This window comes from Periophthalmus magnuspinnatus, chromosome 21 (assembly GCF_009829125.3).
Source record: "Periophthalmus magnuspinnatus isolate fPerMag1 chromosome 21, fPerMag1.2.pri, whole genome shotgun sequence".
Classification (NCBI taxonomy): Eukaryota; Metazoa; Chordata; class Actinopteri; order Gobiiformes; family Gobiidae; genus Periophthalmus; species Periophthalmus magnuspinnatus.
The window spans coordinates 22,856,435-22,877,703 of record NC_047146.1 but is presented as its reverse complement, the minus strand read 5'-3'; the positions used below and the strand labels follow the sequence as shown (position 1 = coordinate 22,877,703).

Sequence of the window (21,269 nt, the reverse complement as noted above, 5' to 3'; positions counted from 1 at the left end):
TAAGCATTTTCTCTGGATGGCAACTTGGTCAAACTCCTTTTTAAGCATTAGAATTATAAGTACGAACAAATCTTCATTTCAAATTTTGTATCTCATTATATTGTTCTCTTTCACTCTCTGCTATGAGTCTGCTGTTGATGTGAAACATGTTGTCATTTTGTATGCTTACTACACAGTTGTAGGCATGTACTATTTTATTCTTTTATCTATTTTATGTAGCCTCACAATGTTAAAAGTGTGTTGTTGCTTGGTTTTGGTACACTGGGCTCCGTATAAACTCACACTGCTTATAGCCTTATAAATGTGAGGATATCTGAACCAAGACCAACACTTCCATCCCAGCATCTCAACTCTGCATTTGTCTGCTCCTTTAGGCCTACTTAAAATTGATCCAACTCAAGTTTCCTATTAGTTTTCCTATTACTCTCAGCAGCAGTACAAGTGAATGAGCATTGTCTGCGTACTGCATCTTGCTGTTGGATGCTCCCATTCACCGTGAGCGCCATAACTCCCTGTGTATGTGATGGGAAGTCGATAGGAAGCCATAAGACTGTGAATACCAGTGAGTCAATAATACGGCTGTGCTCTGTTCTGTTCATTCAGCAGTCTCTGGGCTGAAACATGAGTGCCCTGCTTCATGTATGTTACAGCAGGACACAGAGCAGAGCCGATCGCGCTTCAGATAACATCACAGGAATCATTCACTCTGACAGAAGTGTAAGTGGTACAGGTGAGCAGGTGTGATGAGGCTGTAGGAGAGCATCACAGGTAAAAGTGGAGGTATTTGTATTTAGTTTGGTTTAAACATAATATATATTTTAAGTGCAACCTTTTTTGAGGTCATTAGCTGAATATACTGATTATTTTGAATGAAGCATATTGGCACAGAACCATGACCTAGGTTTAAGAATATACCATAAAAGATAAAGTACTTCCCTACTATAGAAATATAGACTGTATATATAAATGGACAGAGCTAACCTGCAAGCCGCTGCATTCCAAGGCCTGTCATTTTGCTCTTAAAATGTTTGTATTAACCCACTCTATGTGATCCATTTTTCCCCAAGGTTGTTCCTACTAGCATTAGCAACAGGTTTGATTGACAGTGTTGCTAAGCGCCCACAGTGCTCATTTAGCAGGGAGCAGGGAAAGGGACGTTACCTTCATCAGCCTCGCTCCAGATTGGCTTTTTGGTTGCTATGATAATTGCAATCAGAATTCCAAATATGGAACTTGGCTCCAAATTCACCCCCGTAACTGCCTTGACAAGCTTCATTTGACTAGAGCCGGACGCTATGGGTGACATCACACTCACTTGCACAATCTATGATTACAGCATAGTTGTATAACATTTCTGGTTAAACACACGCTCAGAAAGGAGAATAAGGGGACATATGCATAAGTATTATATAGTAATTTACATAGAATGGTCCAAAACGAAATTCCACAACTTGATAAATTAGTGAGTGGTAGAGAAATTGCACAGCTTATTATTTTAGCCTATGTCAATCATCAATTTGCCTGATCCCCACATAGAATGCCATGACTTTTCAACTCAAAAGTATCATCCCTCTGTTTCTCCTGTAGGGCCCCATTTGGAGTGGGTTCCTCCCGGAGCTGTTTGTCCAGTCCAGTAGGGGGCAGCAGCAGTAGTAAAGTGTCTGACCCCTCGTCCCCTGGTCCCTCTTCGTCTCGACCGTCCACACCTCTCATAAACTCTGTAAACCACACCAGTCCTGCCTCATCGCCTCAAAGTGCAGCCGCCCAACTCAAGAACTGCCTCCGGTCCGGTCAGCACACGGTTAACCAACGCACCTCCATGCAGCTGGGTAAGCAGAAATCTATACCTTCACAGTAGTAAAGGAGTGATACAAAGAATTTGATATCTAAGCATTTTTACAGTTATTTATAGATGCATATTCAAGTGGCATTAAACATTAACATTGAAATGGTTTTGCGGCGCAAATGTTAGCAGATACACTGGTATTGTAGTTTTTTTTTAAAAACAAAACACATAATATAAAAATTAACACAGATAGATATTAATTCAGATAGATACACATTTTGTGAGTTCAATGAAAAGATTTTTTCAAGAAGGTTTTTGTCATCAACTTTCTTAATATGATTAAGAAAATGTTAAGTAAAGATCTTATAATAGAAACAATTATTTGACTAATCTAATAGTCACTGAATATATTTCTCTAAAATAATTATTGGTTACTGGAGGTGTCTCTAAATGCTGATGGTGTCACCTGCATGTCTCCATGGAGGAAAGTTTAATGCCAAATTGTGGAATATTTTAGAAGAGACAAACCATGTTAATGTTTTACTGAAGTCATTTATAGTAATAAAACACCTAATGAAAGATAGATGAGTTTAATACCATACTGTGGAACATTCTGGACAATGCATCGCCATGGAGATCATAATGGCTGATTAACCACCGTAAAAGTTACAGTGCCCCTTTAAATAGTCTGTTCAATACTCTGTTTAAGAAAGTTCATGAGAAAGATCTAGAAAGTATCTAGAATCAAAATGCATTAGAGTGAATGGTGAACTTGCAGTGATACCAATGTGAATGACAAGCAGCTGTCAGGAGACGATCATCACAAAAAGATCCAGCTGAAGGGACAGATGATTGTTTATATGTGTCTCTGGGGACTGTTAAAAAGTGAAAGAAAAAAATGTGAATAAGTTCGCTCTAGGTGGGGTGTCTGTCACTTCTCCAACACAGCATGCATCTAAATGCAACACCTACATTTATTTATTTACTGTGGTATATATCTATCAAAGAATTATTTTGGCTGAGGATCAAACTGATGCAGTTACATTATGAATCACAGATGGCTATGTTAGATTTTTGATGAAAGTTAAACTAGAGGGTAATATATAATTATAGGGTTATATTTAATTATTGATAAGATTACGAATGTTTTTTTGTTTCTTTTTCTTTAGTTTTTTTTTTTTGTTTGTTTGTTTTTTTAATAGGGGTATTTTCACTTCGATGGGGTATTAACAGCTAACACATAAAAAAAATTAATTGTTTTGAAATTGCTGTATTCTCTAAAAAGATGTTTTATAAGTTTTAATAAGTTTCACTTCAGTTTTTAATGCTCTAGTCCCCCCTTCCTTTGCTCCTTCTTCATAGCGCTCTCACATTACAAACGGCATGCATACCATTAATGAAAGTACTGCACATTGCATCAGGTTTGTCAAGCTGTGTATAGTTTTGTATGATGCTTTTGTATATTTATAAAGAACTCTCATGTGGGAGCATGGATGGTGTAGGCTTCTGGGCTGAGCATTGCACAGAATCTTATAGCTAACCATAAGGGGATTCGAACAGGGCCCAGGAGAGATTGCAAAATTACTTAAACATGCATGAATGACATCTGACCTAGGCCTGTCACGATAAATACGATATTGACTTCTCATTCAATATATGTTAGATGGAACAATCATTTTTAGTACTAGTTGGAAACTTTTTGTTATTTTTTCCTGTTGCACGATTAGATTTGAGCTGTGGAGGGTTGAATAAATAACTTCTATGACTCATTATAAATACAAACTAACTATCAAAGTGTTTCATTCTGCTATTTATTTATTGCTGTTTGTGTTTTTAAACCATATTGTACATTTCGAAGAGTAGAATAGTTTTTATGGATAATTCTACTCATTGGGTCAGTGGTATAAATTTGTTTCAATATTAACGTTTTTTGTATATATATATTTTTTTCCATATTGTTATTGTGACAGGCCCACTAAAACCTCTTCAGGCATGTTTTTGATGAGGGAACAACGTTATCACATCACAAAAAAATGCATAACACTCCCTCTTTGAATACATGAAACTTATGAATATGAGGTACGTAAACTGTTTATGTATAATTATCTCACAATGCTTTAAAGACTTATAAAGAAAATTTTTTAATCACACCCCTCCTTGAACAGCCGCCTTAATGTGGTGGAGAGGTTTGAGCACCCAAATGATCCTGGGAGCTATGTTGTCAGGGGCTTCATGCCCCTGGTAGGGTCACCCATGGCAAACAGGTCCTGGGGGATTCAGAAGCCTTTCATGATGAGGACACAATCAAGGCCTGTTATGTCGCCCGGACCGGTGTTACCAGGGTCCCACCCTGGAGCCAGGCCTGGGGTGGGTGCTTGACAGCAAGTGCCTGGTGACCAGGCCTCGACAACCGGATGATGAAGTCATGACATGAAGTCTGGCTCTGGGGACAAGGAATGTCACCTCGCTGGGGGGAAGGAGGCTGATCTTATGCGGGAGGTTGACCATTACTGACTAGTTATAGTTGGCCTCACCTCCACTCACAGTTTGGGCTCTAGAACTCCTTGACTGGAGCTTGACTCTCCATTTCTCTGGCATTGCCTGCAGGGAACAGCGGCGAGCTGTTGTGGGCTTGCTTATTGCCCCAGAGCTCAGCCTCCATGTTACTGGAGTTCACCCCGGTGAACGAGATGGTCGTGTCCTTGCACCTTAGAGGGGACAGATCTCTCACTGTTGTGTCGGCCTATGGGCCAAACGGCAGTGCAGAATATCCAGCCTTCTTGGAGTCCATGGGAGGGGTAGTAGACAGAACTCTGTTGTTTTACTGGGGGACTTCAACGCTTACGTGGGTAACAACAGTGAGACCTGGAGGGGTGTGATCAGGAAGAATGGTCTCCCTGATCTGAACCCAAGTGGTGTTTTGTTACGGGACTTATGTGCTAGCCACAATTTGTCCATAACGAATATCATGTTCGAACACAAGGGTTTCCATCAGTGCATGTGGCACAAGGACACAAGGGGTCTGCAATTCACACCTCCGGGAGACATGGATTCCGAGTGGGCCATGTTTTCCTCCTCTGTTGTCAACTGCTCATAGCTGTGGTCATAAGTTCAGCAGTGCTTGTTGCAGCACCAACCCCCCAACCCGGCAGTGGACACCGGAAGGGATGCCGTTCTTACTGGCTTGTGGGGCTTCTGAGTGCCGGCGGGTCAAGCAGGCCACGGCTCGTGGGGTTGAGGAGACAAAAACTCGGGGTTGGGAGTAGTTCAGGGAGGCCATGGAGGAGGACTATCGGACGGCCTCATAGAGATTCTGTCAAACCGTCCGACGCCTTAGGAGGGGGAAGCAGTGCCTCACCAACACAGTTTACAGTGCAGGTGGCGAGCTGGGGATGTTGTCGGATGGTGGATGTAATACTTTGAGTATCTCCTCAATCCCAGTGTTACGCCTTCCAAGGAGGAAGAAACAGAGACTGCGGACCCAGAGGCAGACTCGTCCATCACCTTGACTGAAGTCAGTGAGATGGTTGGCAAGCTCCTTGGTGGCAAGGTTCCGGGGGTGGACGAGGTCCGTCCCGAGTACTTTAAGTCTCTGGATGTTGTGGGGCTGTCTTGGCTTACATGTCTCTGCAACATTGCGTGGTGTTCGGGGACAGTGCCTGTGGAGTGGCAGACTGGGGTGGTGGTCCTTCTGTCAAAGAAGGGGGATGAGAGGGTGTTTCAATTATGAGGGGTGTTTCAGTTATAGGGGAATCACACTCCTTAGCCTTCCTGGTAAGGTCTTTCTTTGCCTCAAGTGGAGGAGTTCAAGTACCTCGAGGCGGATCGACGCAGCGTTTCCAGTTATGCTGTCACTGTGTCGGACTGTTCGACTGTCGGCAAAGCTCTTGATTTATCGGTCAGTCTACATTCCTACCCTCACCTATGGCCATGAGCTTTGCGTAATGAAGGAAAGGACAAGATCGCTGATACAAACAGCCGAAATGGGTTTCCTCCGCAGGGTGGCTGTGTGTTCCCTTAGAGATAGGGTGTTACTTGTCTTTATGCAATGCAGTGTACAGTACAGTTTATAACTAGGTCATTGTACAAGTTGAAATGAAGCTGCATGAGTTACGGTCACAACATTTGCACACTGTTTATGTTGTAGTACAGCTTGTGCCTGCTCATCCCTCTGTCTTCCTTCTCTCACTGTCTCTCTCTCTCCTCTCTCTATCTCTCTATTCTCTTCTCTCTTTATCTCTTGCCTCTGCTCTCTTTCTCTCTCAGTACACACACACACGTGCGCGCTTCTCTGTTTTCTGCAAGACTGAGATCATATCAACCTTGTTCTCCACTCAGGGCCTATTCATCTCCACAGCGCCCATTTCTCAGCTTTTTTCTTTGCGTAGCTTTGTGGGAGAAAAACATTGAAGGTTTTTCTCAGGACTAGAGAAGTATTGCCAAGAAAAACACAGGCACTCTAGTACAGGCAGCGTTAGCAGTTGAAGTCCAGATTTAGTTCACTTTAGACCTTTTTTTTTTAAGTATTATGTATATTTACATAATTCTTTTGTATGGGTTTGGATAGAAACTCTTTCTGTTAGCATATTTACAACTGCACAGGTGTTCATTCATATGCATTGTCCCTGTTAAACAAAGTTTAGTTCTGTTTTAGTTCTAAACATTTAGGTACATTTTAGATCTTACTTTATCCCTTTTGAGTCCTGTCTACTGGACATTATTCCATTTATATAGATCACTGCTTAGTCCTGGATTAGTTCTTAGATCTAGATAAATCCTGGCTTAGGTCTGGCTTAGTTCTTTATTTTCTATTTTGAAGTTGATTTAGCCCTGGCAAAGACATAGTTTAGACCTAGTTTAGTTCTGGTTTAGTTCTAGATTTTCCTTGGTTGTGAGTTGGTTTAGCCCTATTGTAAACCTTGTTCCAGCCTAGCTAGTGCTGACTGAGTTAGTCCTAGATTTCTCCTGTGTAACTGGCTTAGACCTAGTTTAGGCAGGGTTTATTGCTGGTTTTGCCTGTGCAGATTCAGACTTACTCCTTGTAACAGCTTTAGTCTTAATGCTAATATATAACTCCATTTTAGATCGCACTTTTAAGATAAATAGTGTATTTTCCATGGTGTGAAAAGCTCGAGACTCTCAGCTCTAGTACAAATGTGCATTACCACAGACACACATAGACTCACACCACACTCAGCTGAATGACATCACTGCCATTTTGTTTTATGGAGGCGTAATGACAGAGCACCACGACCTCTTTCCCTTTCTCTCTTTTTCTCACACAAATACACACACACACACACACACATTTGCATCTGGATCCCATTACAAAATCAAGCATGCGCATAGTTTTGGCATTTGGTGGTTGTTGTCACATGACCACAAGCGTCTTCATGGGATTTCTCTGGTCTAGAGTGAAGCAGGTGGCTGTAATGTTGTGTAATGTTGTGTATATAGAGAGAGTGCATATGTGGGAGTATGTTTTTATCCTCACTTGTACTTCATGTACTGTGGGGATTAAAGGACTCAGACAAGTATGCAGAGTGCAGGACAGCAAGTTTAGGTTTCTTCAGGGGTTAGTTTAGACTTATGTGGTTACTGTTTGTTGGTGTTTCTAATAAAAAGGGATTATGTGCCAGTGGGAATGAGGGAACATGATACTTCTGCTATTTCACACTGTGTTAGTGTGTTGAGAGCTTGAGCTTGGAGTCAAAATGCCACACTAAGATGCTGACATAACTGCTTTATTTGTTCTAAGGCTGAAACCTTTTAACGAAGCAATGTCTGGTTATTCTCTCTAGGTTTTTTTATTCTGGTTATTCTCTCTAGATTCTTGCTTGTTAGGGACCTTCATAAATAATGCATATATCTTTGTTATTATGACCAACCTTCAAAATTCACTTTCTTGAACATTTGTGTTTTAAAGCAGCATCTTTTCAGAGCTTTTAACCATATTATATTTGTTTCTCCTCATCATTTACTTACCCAAAGTTGTGTTTGGATGATTTGTGCATGTTTGAGCACTCTTTAGTCACTTAATTTCAAGACCCCATGTTGCTAATCCCTCATTTTCACCACCACCGATGTACACCCACTGCTCTGTAATAACTTTGTTCTCCAATTGTATTTTTTTTTTTTAATTTGTGAAATGCGTAGGATTCAGCAGTGTCCCATAGTCATTTTGGTACAAATGAAAACAAATGTGCAGCTATCCATAGGAGGGGCTGACAGCTTCACAGCTCTTTGTTGTGATGACATCAGCTTCCATTGGGCACCGCAGTTTTCTAACACAGAAGTTAGCAGACTTGTTTCTTTTACTAAGTTGTTTTAGATGAATATTGAGTTTTAAAATGTCCAAATTACAACATAATGATTGGTGGGTGTCGTAGATTATAATTATATAGCAGGCACAAGCACAGTAGGTCTTCTTTAAAGTAGAAAGCTTGCTATTTTGTGCTTAAAGACTTTCATTTGAAATCTAATAATTTCAAGTGATGTCTGAACAAGTTGACGTTTTGTACTACATACCATGAGTTCCTTAAGATTCACGGCCATCCACTGACTTCTCATTCTCGACCATTCACTGCTTTAACTACACATTCATTCTCCTCAGATATGAGTCCTTTGATAGTTTTTTTTTTCTTTTTTTTTTCCACAAATGTACAGTACATCCAATATTAAGTCTGCCTGTTCCATCAGTAATAAGACTTCAAATCACCTGTCTTTGTTGGATTTGTGGTGGGACTAGTATATGACTGATTCTTTTGAACTTCAATTACACATCATTATTGCATCACTTTTCGCTTCTCTTGTCAATTGTCCTGTCAGGTTTATGTGGTATTGGAGTTTATCCCTGATACTTTGGGCCTGAGATGGGATACAATGTCCAGTACATTAAAGGGCAAGTGCACTCACAGCAGCACTGTGGCACTTTAGATTGACTGACTGTCACTAGTGCATACATGGCATAACGGCCTAGAGTCAAACCTATAATTCCTGTTTATTGGCTGGAAAGCACTCTACCGCTGTGAATAACATTTGAGCTGCAAATACTTGATTTTCAAATGGCGAAGATAGGAAGTAGGTATTTAGATATATCTAACTAGTTCCTAGCCCTCACAAACACTTAGCACATCGATAATATTGAAATGCATAATGTATGGCTTTAGAACACGTTTTTCATGCAGTTAAGTGAAAATGGGATAGACATCAATATGCAGTAAATTCTAATACTGCTTGTGGCTCTTACTCCTGGGTGCTTCTTTTTACAATATACTCTATGGGGGGAAAACACATTTACTCATTTACACAAATAAAGTCAGGTACCTCAGCTTTAATACGTGTAAGGCATTGCTTAGAAAATGCTTAAAGAAAACTGTAAACAGCATTATTTAGCTTGTTTTTTTTCTTACACTCATATATACTTATATGTATTAGGTTTGTGTGTTTCAGTGCACAGTCCTCCAGCCGGCAGCCCTGAACGCCCCTCCGTAGCCGTCTCTCCCCTGCGCCCTCAGAGCTGCTCCCCCTCCCGTCAGTCTGGTCGCCCCCTCTCCATGGTGTCCCCTGGTCCTAGTCTGGGACCCTCTCCACTCTCCTCCCCCGCCTCCAGACCTCTGCTCACCCTCTCCTCCCCTCTCTCCTGCCTCACCCCCCCAAACATGTCAGCCGCCCTCCTCCACAGTGAACCCGCCAGCCCAGTCCAGCCGCCATCACCGGGACCCTCCCATGTGACCATACAAGGAGGACTCGCACCTAAGGTAGAGAAGGTATGTCTTAATTGTAATATGTTAAAGGTGCACTTTGTAACTTTTCTTGTGTATGTTCTATCACCTGCCTCTCTTCATAGAGATGTCACTGCTTTGACTGGATTGTTCCACAGTATAACACTAAACATGTCTATTATGCCTTTGTTCAATTACAGGCTTTGTTCAATTACAGGTGTTTTATTGCTCCAAAAATACCTTAAAAACATACATTCTTACTGTCCACAGATCTGACCAGTAACATGGCCAGGTAGCACCCATTGTTTGTCACTATGGAAATGTGGAACATTCCAGGTTAAGCAATAACGTCTCAAAGATAAAAAAAGGTGGCAGACCCTCCATGAAAGTTATGTAGAGCACCTTTAAGGGACAAATAAAGTCATATTGATTGATTGATTTAAAGACAAGTGTTTTTTTGTTGATCTGATTGAGAGAGCCTGTGTTATTTTAATCCCTATTGTTATCCACTTCCACACCTCTTTGAAAACAACCATAAACTGTCACATATATTGTATATAGTATAAAGCTCTCTTCCACCTCCACTGGACGCACAAAGCACTTTTACATGAAAGAAGGAGCATTCTTAAAAGGAACCGCTGACCTTTGGGTTAGTGGCTGAACACTCTACCAACTATGCAGTAAGTAGCACTAGAACTCTGACTATTGTGGTGAACTGTCTACTATCTACAAAAGTGAGATCCAGATTCTATTACAGGCACACACAAACACTGTCTCCTACAACTATCATCGCCCACTGATGCACAGAGACGGATGGAATTTGAGGGGATAGTGTGCAGCTAATTGGATCAACTAATTAATCCCAATGCCTGCGCTGATTCCAATGTAGATACAAGAAAATCCTTATTTAACAACCAAAATATGTGACCTTTTCTGCTTATTTGCATACCCACGAGTACAATACATGGCATAGCAGACTGTAATCGAATTCTGTTGGTGTCAGAACCAGTCTAATTGCCTCTAGCACCACAGCAGGTGAAAGCTAGGTGTGTTGACGCCTTGCTTCTGCAGGTTCCTTCTTATGACAGGGTTTGGTATGACGTGTTTTTCTATCTTGGTGGGTCCCTCTGAGCTGAAGATGGTAAATCAAGCAGCGCTGACACTAAAGGATGGCATCTGTCTATGCTCCATTTGTTGCTGTGTTGGCTGCAGTGTGTGGGACAGCTAATCTAAGTACATGGCCAACTGACAAACAGCTCTTTGACTATGGAGCAGCAGTCCTGTTTATAGCATCCCACTAAACAAACAATCATACAAATTTTGCTTTTTAGACATGTTTAAATAGTATCATGTTTTGTCATGTTGCGTATACAGGAATTAAGCTATTTAAATGTATGTTAGATGATGTCCCTTTTTTATAATGTAACCTATTTTAGTATTTCTGCATGTGCAAAAAATATATTTTGGAGACACTGGGTCAGTTTTGCAACTGTAAATACAGTATCCATTACATGATTTGCTGCTGGGATCTTTTAACTTAGGAGAAATGTTTTTTACTCTTATAACTGCAATATCTAGGCTCAAAATGTATGACTTTGCGCTCTCTCTGATCCTTGGTCACAATACAACAGAAACCTAGGATTAGTGAGACTCAGTGATTCATTCTCTGTATAAAAAGTAACAATATCTTCTTTGGCTGTACATGACACTGTATCTGATTTTTACATGAAAAACTGAACTAGTTCATGTTAAATAGTGGTTCAACTTATCCCTTATTTCCCTCACACATTCCTAGTATCTTAATTATTCACTGTATCATGTTTATACGCATGTTTCACCAACTTTCAGCGGTCAGAGCAGAATTTTGCCATCGCACCACTACTAACAACTGCCATGCTAACAGTACACTGAATATAGTTTTAGCTTTGGTGAATTCCTGGTTCATGGATGTTAAAAGCATTTTATGGGGGAGCAAATCCCCTAACTCAAATCAGCACGCACATCAACAGGCAATCCAAAAATAACAGCACTGATAAACCCATTAGTGAAGCTGTAATCCTTTTTCTGTTTTATAAATGTGAAATATTTAAGTCGCTCAGACGCCTCGCAGACTGGATCTATGTTACAAAGCATGATATGATGATAAAACTGCTCAGATAACGGTCTAGCTCGACATAGTTTGAATAATCTCCTCTGAGTTCTTGGTCACACTGTCTCTACAGCCAGCATTACAGACACATACCACAACGGACATGTTTGTATCGTCTCCAAGAAGTCTTCACATAACAAGCTGCAACTTCCTAATGAAATCACTGTCAAATGTGGACTGCAGACAAGACATAAAATCCCAAATAGGCTGGAATAATAGCACTTAAAGCTATGTCAGTGTGTCTTTTAACTGCATTTAAATTAGTTTGCGTGCTGTATTTATGTAAACGCAAATGTAATAGTTAAGAAAGCACATTTAGTTTTGGTTTTAACGTGTAAATTCTATAGATGATTGGATTTTTAAAAGGATGATTGATAGCCTTTATACATCTGTATTCCTGACTACCGTGTCATAGTGGAACATTGATCTGTAGAGTTTTGTAGCAACACATGATCCAGCTAAATAGAGCACCAACTTCATATTCTAATGCTGTTGAGGGTTGTTAAATCATTATGCAAATCACTGTTTGTTTGTATAGTCAAACCTATTTCATAATCGTACATGATTCATATGTGATTAAACAAATATTAAAACTTCAAATAAGCTGAACACAAAATATATTTAGTGCACCTGTGACTCACCAAGGTTCACTGACCAAAGTGTTTAAACAGTCTGTAAAATAGAACTTACAAATTGGCAGTTCATTTAAAATCTACACCAACATACAGTGCAACAAAATACAGTGAAACATGTAGCTTTTTCCCACTGGTTCAGTAATATTTCCTCTTTGATAACCTAATGCGTCTGGGTGCACTTCATCATGAATAATCACATACATACTGCCTACATCTTTATCTAAGTATTCCTTGATGCGCACTGCCCTCTGGTGGCAATTTTGGTCACAACTTTGCAGCCTATCAAAGCATAGTCACATCATGGGGAGGTTTAATACTACTCTAAGCCTGTAGATGAAAAGAGAGGTGACTTTGACACTTTCTACTCCACCTATACTTTGCTCATTTAAGTACTCATCATTTTGTTCAGCTTTGATTCACATGCATTATCATATATTTCTATCCTTTTATCCTCACCAAAGTCTTTCAAAGCTTTCAAAGATTTTATATATATATATCAAACCCCTTCTTTCATAGCCAGAAGTGAGTATCTTTTTGGTCGTATTCTGGTCTCTGCATTGTGTGTGTGTGTGTGTGTGTGTGTGCGTGGGTGTGCGTGTGTGTCCCTGTATGCTGTGGTTTTATAGTCTTCCCTGCTTTGCACAGCATTTTTCTCGCCCACCTCCCTCTATCAGACCGGTCAATAAACTATGAATCCTTAATGTTTCTCTTTTTACTTGACCTTCATCGAATCTTTAAGAAGCACTACAGTATTTCAGTGTTGTAAGAGAACTGGGGATCAGAGCTCAGATGATAAAAGATATAAATATAAAGATTCATATTGAATGAACAGTGCTACTCACCAAAGTGTAGCTTCTGGAAAGGTTAATAAAAAACAATTACTCCCTTGGTTGCAATAGATGTTGTTTTGAAGTTCAGTAGTTACACCATGGTCACTTTAGTATTGTGATCTTCCTCTCTAAAATGTTTAAGCTACGTTTAATCATTCATTGACACATATAAATTTCTCAAATAGACAGTGATGTCGAGTTGAGTAATTGCCTTGCCAAATGATAACGACACTGCGTTTTAAAGGTGCACTAGGCAACATTTCTGGTGAGGGACCATCTCCTGCTTGTCTCCATGGAGATGTTGTTGCTTGGGAATGTTTCAGAGTATGACATTAAACCCATTTATGTTGCATATTTTTATTTAAATCGTGTTATTATTATTTCTAAAATTACCATGGAAAACATGCATTCTTACTGTCTGTGGGCTCACCTCTCCAGACAAAGCAATAGAGACAAACCCACCATTACCAAGGTTGCTATAATGCAACTTTTCTTGTATAAACAATTGTGTATCAGTATCAGTATCAGTATCAAAGTCACTTTATTATCTGCTGCCTCGTTTATTCACTCACTTGGTTGTGACAAGACACCTCTAGTTGCCATACTGTGTCTTGCCCGTCTACTGCTCGCACAGTCGCACAAATGCATAGGCAAGATGTAAATACAGTGTTTGATTTCATTGCATCTGCTCAAACTATGACACCACATCACATAACAAGATCCAGCCTGTGTGCCTTCATGATTACCATAATGTTTGATGTAAGATTCAGAGCTGAACTGGGGCTGTTTACTGAGCCTGATATACTTGTAACATTGATTTGCTGGAGGGCAGCAGTTTTAAATTAGCATCCTCCTCAGTTGTAAAAAAGTGCAGAGTTTATCCAGAATCCATGTCAATGTTACTGGAGTCACATCAGCTGGTGCAGAGCTGCCAGGCCCTGTTAGAGGCAGCAGCTGGCATTAGAACAACAGATCAGGGATAAGACGAGATACTGAGGACAAAGTGTGATGTTTATTTGCAAATATCCATGACATACATCATAAAGAGCCCTGTTTTGGTCTGAGGAGTTTGCAGATTTGGTTTGATAGTAGCATAAGTTAACTTAAGCAACATTTATACAAATAAATTTTTGGTATCATTTCATAGGTTACCATCTGTGACAAAAAGGGGAACTATATTTGTTTTAAGGTGGAATGTCCAAACCTTCTTTTTTCTTTAGACCTGTTGTTTTGTCTTGATGATGTTCAACAGAATGGCATATAGCTTAGCAATCTGCATGGAGACAAGCAAATGACACCACCAAACCAAGCACCTGTAGGTAATTAAGACACCTGTAATTGAATAAATAAGATAGATAAGTTCATACAACACTGTGGAACATTCTAGGCAAAGCAATAGCATTTTCATGAGACAAAAAAGTGACAGATCTTCCACCATAAGACATATCTTGCACCTTTAAGCCACTATTTGATATACTAATGTTGAAGAATATCTACCATTATAATAAGACAAGTTTTGATGGATGCCTGATATAAATGATACAGTTAAATATTTATTGTAAAAAAAATAATAATACAAGTACTAGTTAGTCTTTCTTAGATTTTAAATTGATTTTAAGTCTCCAGCAGTGGGGATGACAGCTTTATCTATGAAGCAGTAGATCCAAACCTTCAGGCGTCAATAAAAAGTGAGATGAGTATTGATCGGAAGCAGTGTTCGGACTGAGTGTGTGACAAGAAACAAAACACGTTTGTTATGTTGCAAGAGATTTAAGTACCACCATGGGACATTGCAATTAATGAAGCATGAAGATAAAATGTTATCCTATCTTTTCTAAAATATTGGGCTGATATTTCTAGAGCGTTTCTGTAAAAGAAAGGGAAAAGTCATTTTGAATCAGTTATAACCAAAGTAAGAACCTTTCACTAAGTTTATAACTAACCATTAAAAGATACAAGCCAGTGTGCTCTTTTTGTCATAGATTCATGGGCGAGCTTGTGGGAGGAAGGGCATCCATCTTAAAATCTGTTAGATTAATATGTAAAAATTACAGCACTCTTGTAGACAGCACATGGTGTGGAAGTCCTAGAAGTGAAAAGTAAAAATAAACAGAAACTACACGTATAATTGTTGACTAATAATTTTAAAGTTTCTGATGCTTATTATTTTATGTTTTACTTACAAATGGTAAAGAATAACTTATGATTAAATAAATATATTATCAATGTAACTCAGTAAGTTTTTGTATTTCTGTTTATCCACAGAAAGAAAGAAAAGCTGGCGGTTTGCTAAAGCTCTTGTCCGGAGCAGCAGCTAAGAAGAAACCACGCTCCCCTCCCTCGTCACCGCCGACCCATGCCCCCTCACTGGGCGCCGTGGCAACAGACCCCTCCCACCCGCACCCTCACCACTACCACCCACGCTCAGGCTCCTGTCCCATGGCCTCACAGGTGAGAATGTCAAGATGAATTATTCTTATTATTATTACTATTATTGTGGCTACAGCTGTCACAATATATTTTTTAACTGATGTGGACCTAATCAAGGATACCGTATTTAGTCCCGATTTCCCTGTATATCTGAGGCTATAGAGTATGGAAGATATTTTTGTAGGCTCTTCAGATATGTGAGATCAAATTGTGTAATGTGTGCTTTACATTAATAGCAATCGTTTTAGCCTATGTTCATGTAATCATGTTTATTCAACAATAACATGTACTGGCAGGGCAGGGCAGGCTCTTGTCCTATCGAAACTGACGGCGGGGCCATCGGTCTGGAGCCACTGCACAGGAAGTCTGGGTCTTTGGATACAAACTTCCCCATGTCACCCCCGGCAACGCGCACCGTCAATGCTCTAATGGTGCTGCGGCCAGAGCCCAAACCCTTGTCCAGAGAGAGGTAGGTGCAGCATATACAGTTATTGTGGTTATAGGATTTAAAATGTTACACTCAATAAAGAACTGTATGGAAACTGTATGGAACATTTAGTTTGTTATTGTCATTTTAGTTTACCAATACATAACTATAGAAGAATTTTGGACATGATTACAGTAGTTTTGTGGTTACCCCATAGACATTTATTTATTTATTTTTTTTAATTGTTTTTTTTTTTAATAATATTTATATTTAGTTCCACAGAGCTTCATGTTGGGCCAATTTGAATATGCTGAAAGACCATTTGTTTTGACCGGCAGGTATCGCGTGGTGGTACCATACCCCCCCCAGAGTGAGGCGGAGATCGAGCTGAGGGAGGGCGACGTGGTTTTTGTGCATAAGAAACGCGAGGATGGCTGGTACAAAGGCACACTGCAGAGGAATGGGCAGACAGGCCTGTTTCCTGGCAGCTTTGTGGAGAGTTTCTGAAGTGAACAGTGCGGACAATGACTCACTCAGAGGACAAGCGTTGGACCAGTGCACAAGCGGGATCAGGGCTGGCTTCTGGAAATGCACTTTGGAGTATTAGCAGGAAAAGTCCAGGGGGTTGAACTTTACAAAGATAGTTATTCCTTTCCTTGGTTTTTGTTGTCGCATTAGAATTAAGCAAGTTCCTATTGAAACACACTGAAATAATGTCTAGTATAATTAACATTTTACACACCACTGGGTTGTGTACAAGGCTATAAGACAAAAAGAGACAGAAAGAAACAGAATAGCCTTAAAGACTTTTAGAAAACAGACCTCAACCGACCTGTAACAGCAAATATTGCCTAATCCTAACAGCAACAGCAGTTAGAGGGTAAATGCCTTATCTTTGATCCTTCATCTAAAACTTAAGGATTTGTCCCATATTGACATATAGTGATTAAATTTAAATGGTACAACTTTTTTTTTTTTTTTTTTTTTTTATAAATCTTAAATATACCAAACTCTGACCTATTATACTCATACAGTATGTGATGTCATCACTTTGGCTATTTCCAGGTCCAAAGTAATTCCAGCCCCATTCACTATAATGGAATTTTGGCAGATTTCAACCAGCTCTAGGACTTTATATAATGCCAGTTTCAGATTTAAAACAGCACAAAATGAGCCAGCGAAATCAGTTTTAATTTAGCACCTAAAATAAGAATGCAAAAACGACAGATTTTATTGTGAAATACGATGTCTTTTATTCATCAGCAGGTCTCTATTTCTGCCGTTGTCTGGGCAACTCAGAACGTTTGGACCAAAACAAGCTGTGATGATGTCACACTTAACAATCCAATATCACTGTTGATGTTTTCTTGGCTAAAAAAATTCAACAAATTTTTAAACACAATAAACCTTGTGCATAGCTACATTCATACTGACAAAAAGGAAGCAGTTTGGAGAAACCAGTTCTGATCCCACTGATCCTCAGACAGAAGTGCTGACCCTGTCTTTAGCCGACCCTCCTACACTCTGAGCATGGCAGCTTTGGATCATTTTACTGCAGACGGTGCTGGGTTCAAAGGTCAAAGTTCAGAGGGCATTTATTAGACTGTGTGAGACTACTGAGAAGCACAGAGAGAGATGCAAGCTGCCTATTAACTCTCCTCTATAAGACATCTATCCACCAGCAAAACCTAGCACAAAAACTTCGGACCGAGACCTCACAACTTGAATATGGGTGCTTTATTGTTGATACGAAAAAATGAAAGGAATTTTAACTCATTGTAAGCACATTGCCATGTTAAGTTTACAATTTTTAAATAAGTAATAATAGTGCATGTAGCATTATGTTTTATATGTCGATTTGGCTAGATGTTTTGGAGTAATTTATGTTTCATTTTGTTTTTTAATTGTTTAGTTTTTTTTATTATTATTATTTAAATATGACCATTTCACAAACAAGCCTACCTAACATCCCAAGACAGTGAAAGTTGCGCCAAACGTTTTATACAAAAAGGCACTTTGAAAAAAAATTGCCAATTTTTTGCTGTATGTCTAGTTTCAAAGTATTTGTGCTATTTGTCTAAGATTTGGTACTGTATTTGTACGATTTCATGACTTTTTGAAGATATTGACACAACATGTAACACTCATCTCCAGCTATTTAAGTACATGTTGAAGGCTTGTCTAGTTTACCACCGCACTCATCAATGCTTTCTGCTGTTGTGGATAATTCCCAGAAAAATATACAATATCAAAATAACTTTCCATCCTCACGCATAGAGAACTAACTGAAAAATACAGCCTTAATAATACACAGAACCCTTCAATAGGAATGTTGAAGATGCTAACTTAAAAATGATACATTTTCAGAATAAAAGCACAGGAGAATCACAAAAATAGGCATTGCTTTAGCACAAATGTCAAAGATGAATCTCTCACCGCCTGATTGCGTATTACTGCTAGAGGGAAGACCTTGTAGATTGAGAACATACACCATTGCTATACATTGGTTCGAGCTATGAAAATTTCAGCACCGTTGCCATAGCAATGAAGAAAATTATAACTAAATATTATAGATTTTTATAGGAAACTGAAACCAATGACTAGTGTTGGAGATTGTTCACATTATAATAACAGATGCTAAGATGAAAATGAGATTGATTCATGTTTTTTCTTTAGTGATCATTTTGGTTTAACTGAGGGCTGTATAGACCAAGAGGCAAAAAGACAAGTAATATCAGTGGGAGTAATGTAAAAAATGTGTTCATACTGCCTTTGAGTGTTTACTTTGAACTAAAAGCAAAAGACAACTGTGATGGTATTAACTTTAAGTCGATGAAAGCTCAAGAGATTTGTACTTTGTGTGTTCCTTTGGAAATCTGCTCAAAATGTGTTAAAGCTGTGAAGGGACAAAAGCAGAGAGCAACTGGACCAAGTAAATACTCACACATGATTATAGAGAGAGGGGGGATTAATCAGCTCATCTCCCTGCAGTGCATCATGGGTAATCCTGTGCATCCGAACAACCAAAAGCTACTAGCCGACTAGGGCTAGACTGACTGATTGTGCAATTTAGTCATGTTTTTAAATGTTTTCTTAAAGGTGCCTATGCAACTTTTTTGATGGGTTATCCACTACCTGCTTATCTACAGGAATATTCCACAGTATGGCCTTAAACTTACTATTTTTCATCTATTCATGTGTTCTTATTGCTCAAAGACACCTTGAATACATGTATTCTTACTGAGTGGGCAGGGGTCTCAACAGATCTGACCCGTAACTTGGCATCTGCTTGTTTTCATGGTGATAAAAATGTTTAATCCCATACTGTGAAACATTCCAGCCAAAGCAATTACATCTCCATGAAGATGTAGCGGGCACCCCACCAGAAAAATTACACAGTGCACCTTTAACATATTCATCCAGGGAGCACATAAACAAATTCAAGTTTAAAATGTAAGACATATACATTCAGTACTCGCTGTGAAACATTTACAGCATTTACATATTGCACCAAAAGCCCTCCCAACCACCACACAGAAACACTAATGCATTCATAAACGCTAGAGGTGGTATCTTGCCTAAGGACACAACAGCAACGTGAGTATTGGACCTGTGAAGCCCATACTATTGAGCTTCTTTATGTCATATTCTTTCTACAGTAACGAATAAACTTCACATAAGATAAATGCCTGTACATTTTCACTGAGAGTACTGACTTTATATGTTTACATTCAACTAATTGTTTTACTTTTCTTCCACTTAACAATGGATGTATAAATAAATCACTTGCCTTTGAAAGCTGTCAGTCAGACCCTAGTGCCTATAAACGCCAACACACACTGTTTACTATCGAAGCAGTTTCGTCTCTTGTTCTGGTTTAACAACTTGGCTATAATGTGTGTCTTTCAATGTTCTGTTAGATCTATAGGCACAAACCAGCAGATCATAACTCAGTATTCAAATCTAGGCAGGATTTCTTGTATTGATTTGTATTTTGAATAATATTTGAAAATGTTGTTTTGTGTGTTGAGGTCTATGCTGTGAGGGAGTTTACAACATCAGGAACCTAACCGCGGTGGCACAGTGTTCACTTTATGTAAAATAACTTGAAGCGCCGATCGGACATTTGTTTTTCTGTTTCCTTGTTGATGTTAAAATGCTTGTCACTGGTCTGGGCTTCCTGGTTGTAAATACTACTTCTCTACAATGTTTCAGCCTCAGATTTTCACCTTGATTTGTATTGTTGCATTTTCAAAACAGGACATAACATTGTATTAGTGAGTTGACAGATTTAAAGGGACTGTATTATGGTTATTAATGGGCATTATGCATATTTTATTCAGTAATAATTTCAGTTTCAAAGTTGTATTGTGATTTACATATTGGCATTAAAATTATTACAACATTTTTGATATGGGATAACAAAATAATTGGATAAAATTCTTTCCTTTATTCTATTTTAAAGGTAGAATTATAGTTGACTGAGAGGGTAACTAAGTACAATAAAAATAACCAAAGCAAACCTAAATAATCATGAAACTGTTCCTTTAAATCTCTGTTCCCTCCAGGAAGCCTGAGCCTTTACCATCTTGAATTAGATGTTATATTTGGTCCTATGGATACTGACGCGCTCGTGTGTGTGTGTGTGTGTGTATGTGAGTGTGAGTGAAAGGGGGGGATCAAATGGGCAGGGCCTCTGTAGCTTTTTACATAAATAATGAGTTTCATGGACATGTGCTGTGGACTTTAATACTGCACAGGGACTGGTTGGGGTTTGGCTGTGAAAGGGGAGCTCAAAGTCAAAAGTATATATAATGATTCTATATTGTGCAGAATATTTATAGGCCTTTTGTGCCGCTGAAGTCATGCTCTTTCTACCATGTGGTCATTACACATCGTCTTGTACTGATGAGCCGTGGTTGATTTGATTGTTTTTTCATGTCAAGTGCATTTTACGCAATAAATGCCTTTGTTTTAACTATGATTCTGTCTGTTTTCTCCTATCTGTAGCTCATTTATATTGCAACAGTCTGACTAGAACCCTACCTTATGGATTGTACATGCTTTCACAGGTCCCGTGTGAATCACCATAATAGAAGTATACCACCTTAATCATAGCTAATATTTAGTTAATAGTTCATAGTTCCAGCAGTAGAGCAGCTGTACCTGTAACTGCATCAGTAGTAGTATTGTATAATTATACTGAAAAACAAAATATCAGATGGAGATCAGAACTAGACTAGGAGAATGACATAGTTAATATGCAGACTTTTGCTGTAAATTTGTGG

The 21,269-nt window shown here is 39.1% G+C and overlaps 1 protein-coding gene across 3 annotated transcripts in view; it reads left to right on the top strand.

Moving 5' to 3' along the window:
- The window catches only part of LOC117388933 (E3 ubiquitin-protein ligase SH3RF3-like), a 117,433-nt gene extending 96,476 nt beyond the window's left edge, over positions 1-20,957 (top strand). The window contains exons 7-11 of one of the 3 annotated variants that reach the window (XM_055230664.1): positions 1,588-1,829; positions 9,224-9,555; positions 15,390-15,575; positions 15,851-16,023; positions 16,320-20,957. In XM_055230664.1, coding sequence (XP_055086639.1) covers positions 1,588-1,829; positions 9,224-9,555; positions 15,390-15,575; positions 15,851-16,023; positions 16,320-16,488 — 1,102 coding nt within the window. In that variant the 3' untranslated portion in view covers positions 16,489-20,957. The remainder of the gene's footprint in view (positions 1-1,587; positions 1,830-9,223; positions 9,556-15,389; positions 15,576-15,850; positions 16,024-16,319) is intronic. The other 2 variants (XM_055230666.1, XM_055230665.1) reach the window with 2 other exon arrangements.
- Positions 20,958-21,269: the final 312 nt, after the last annotated feature.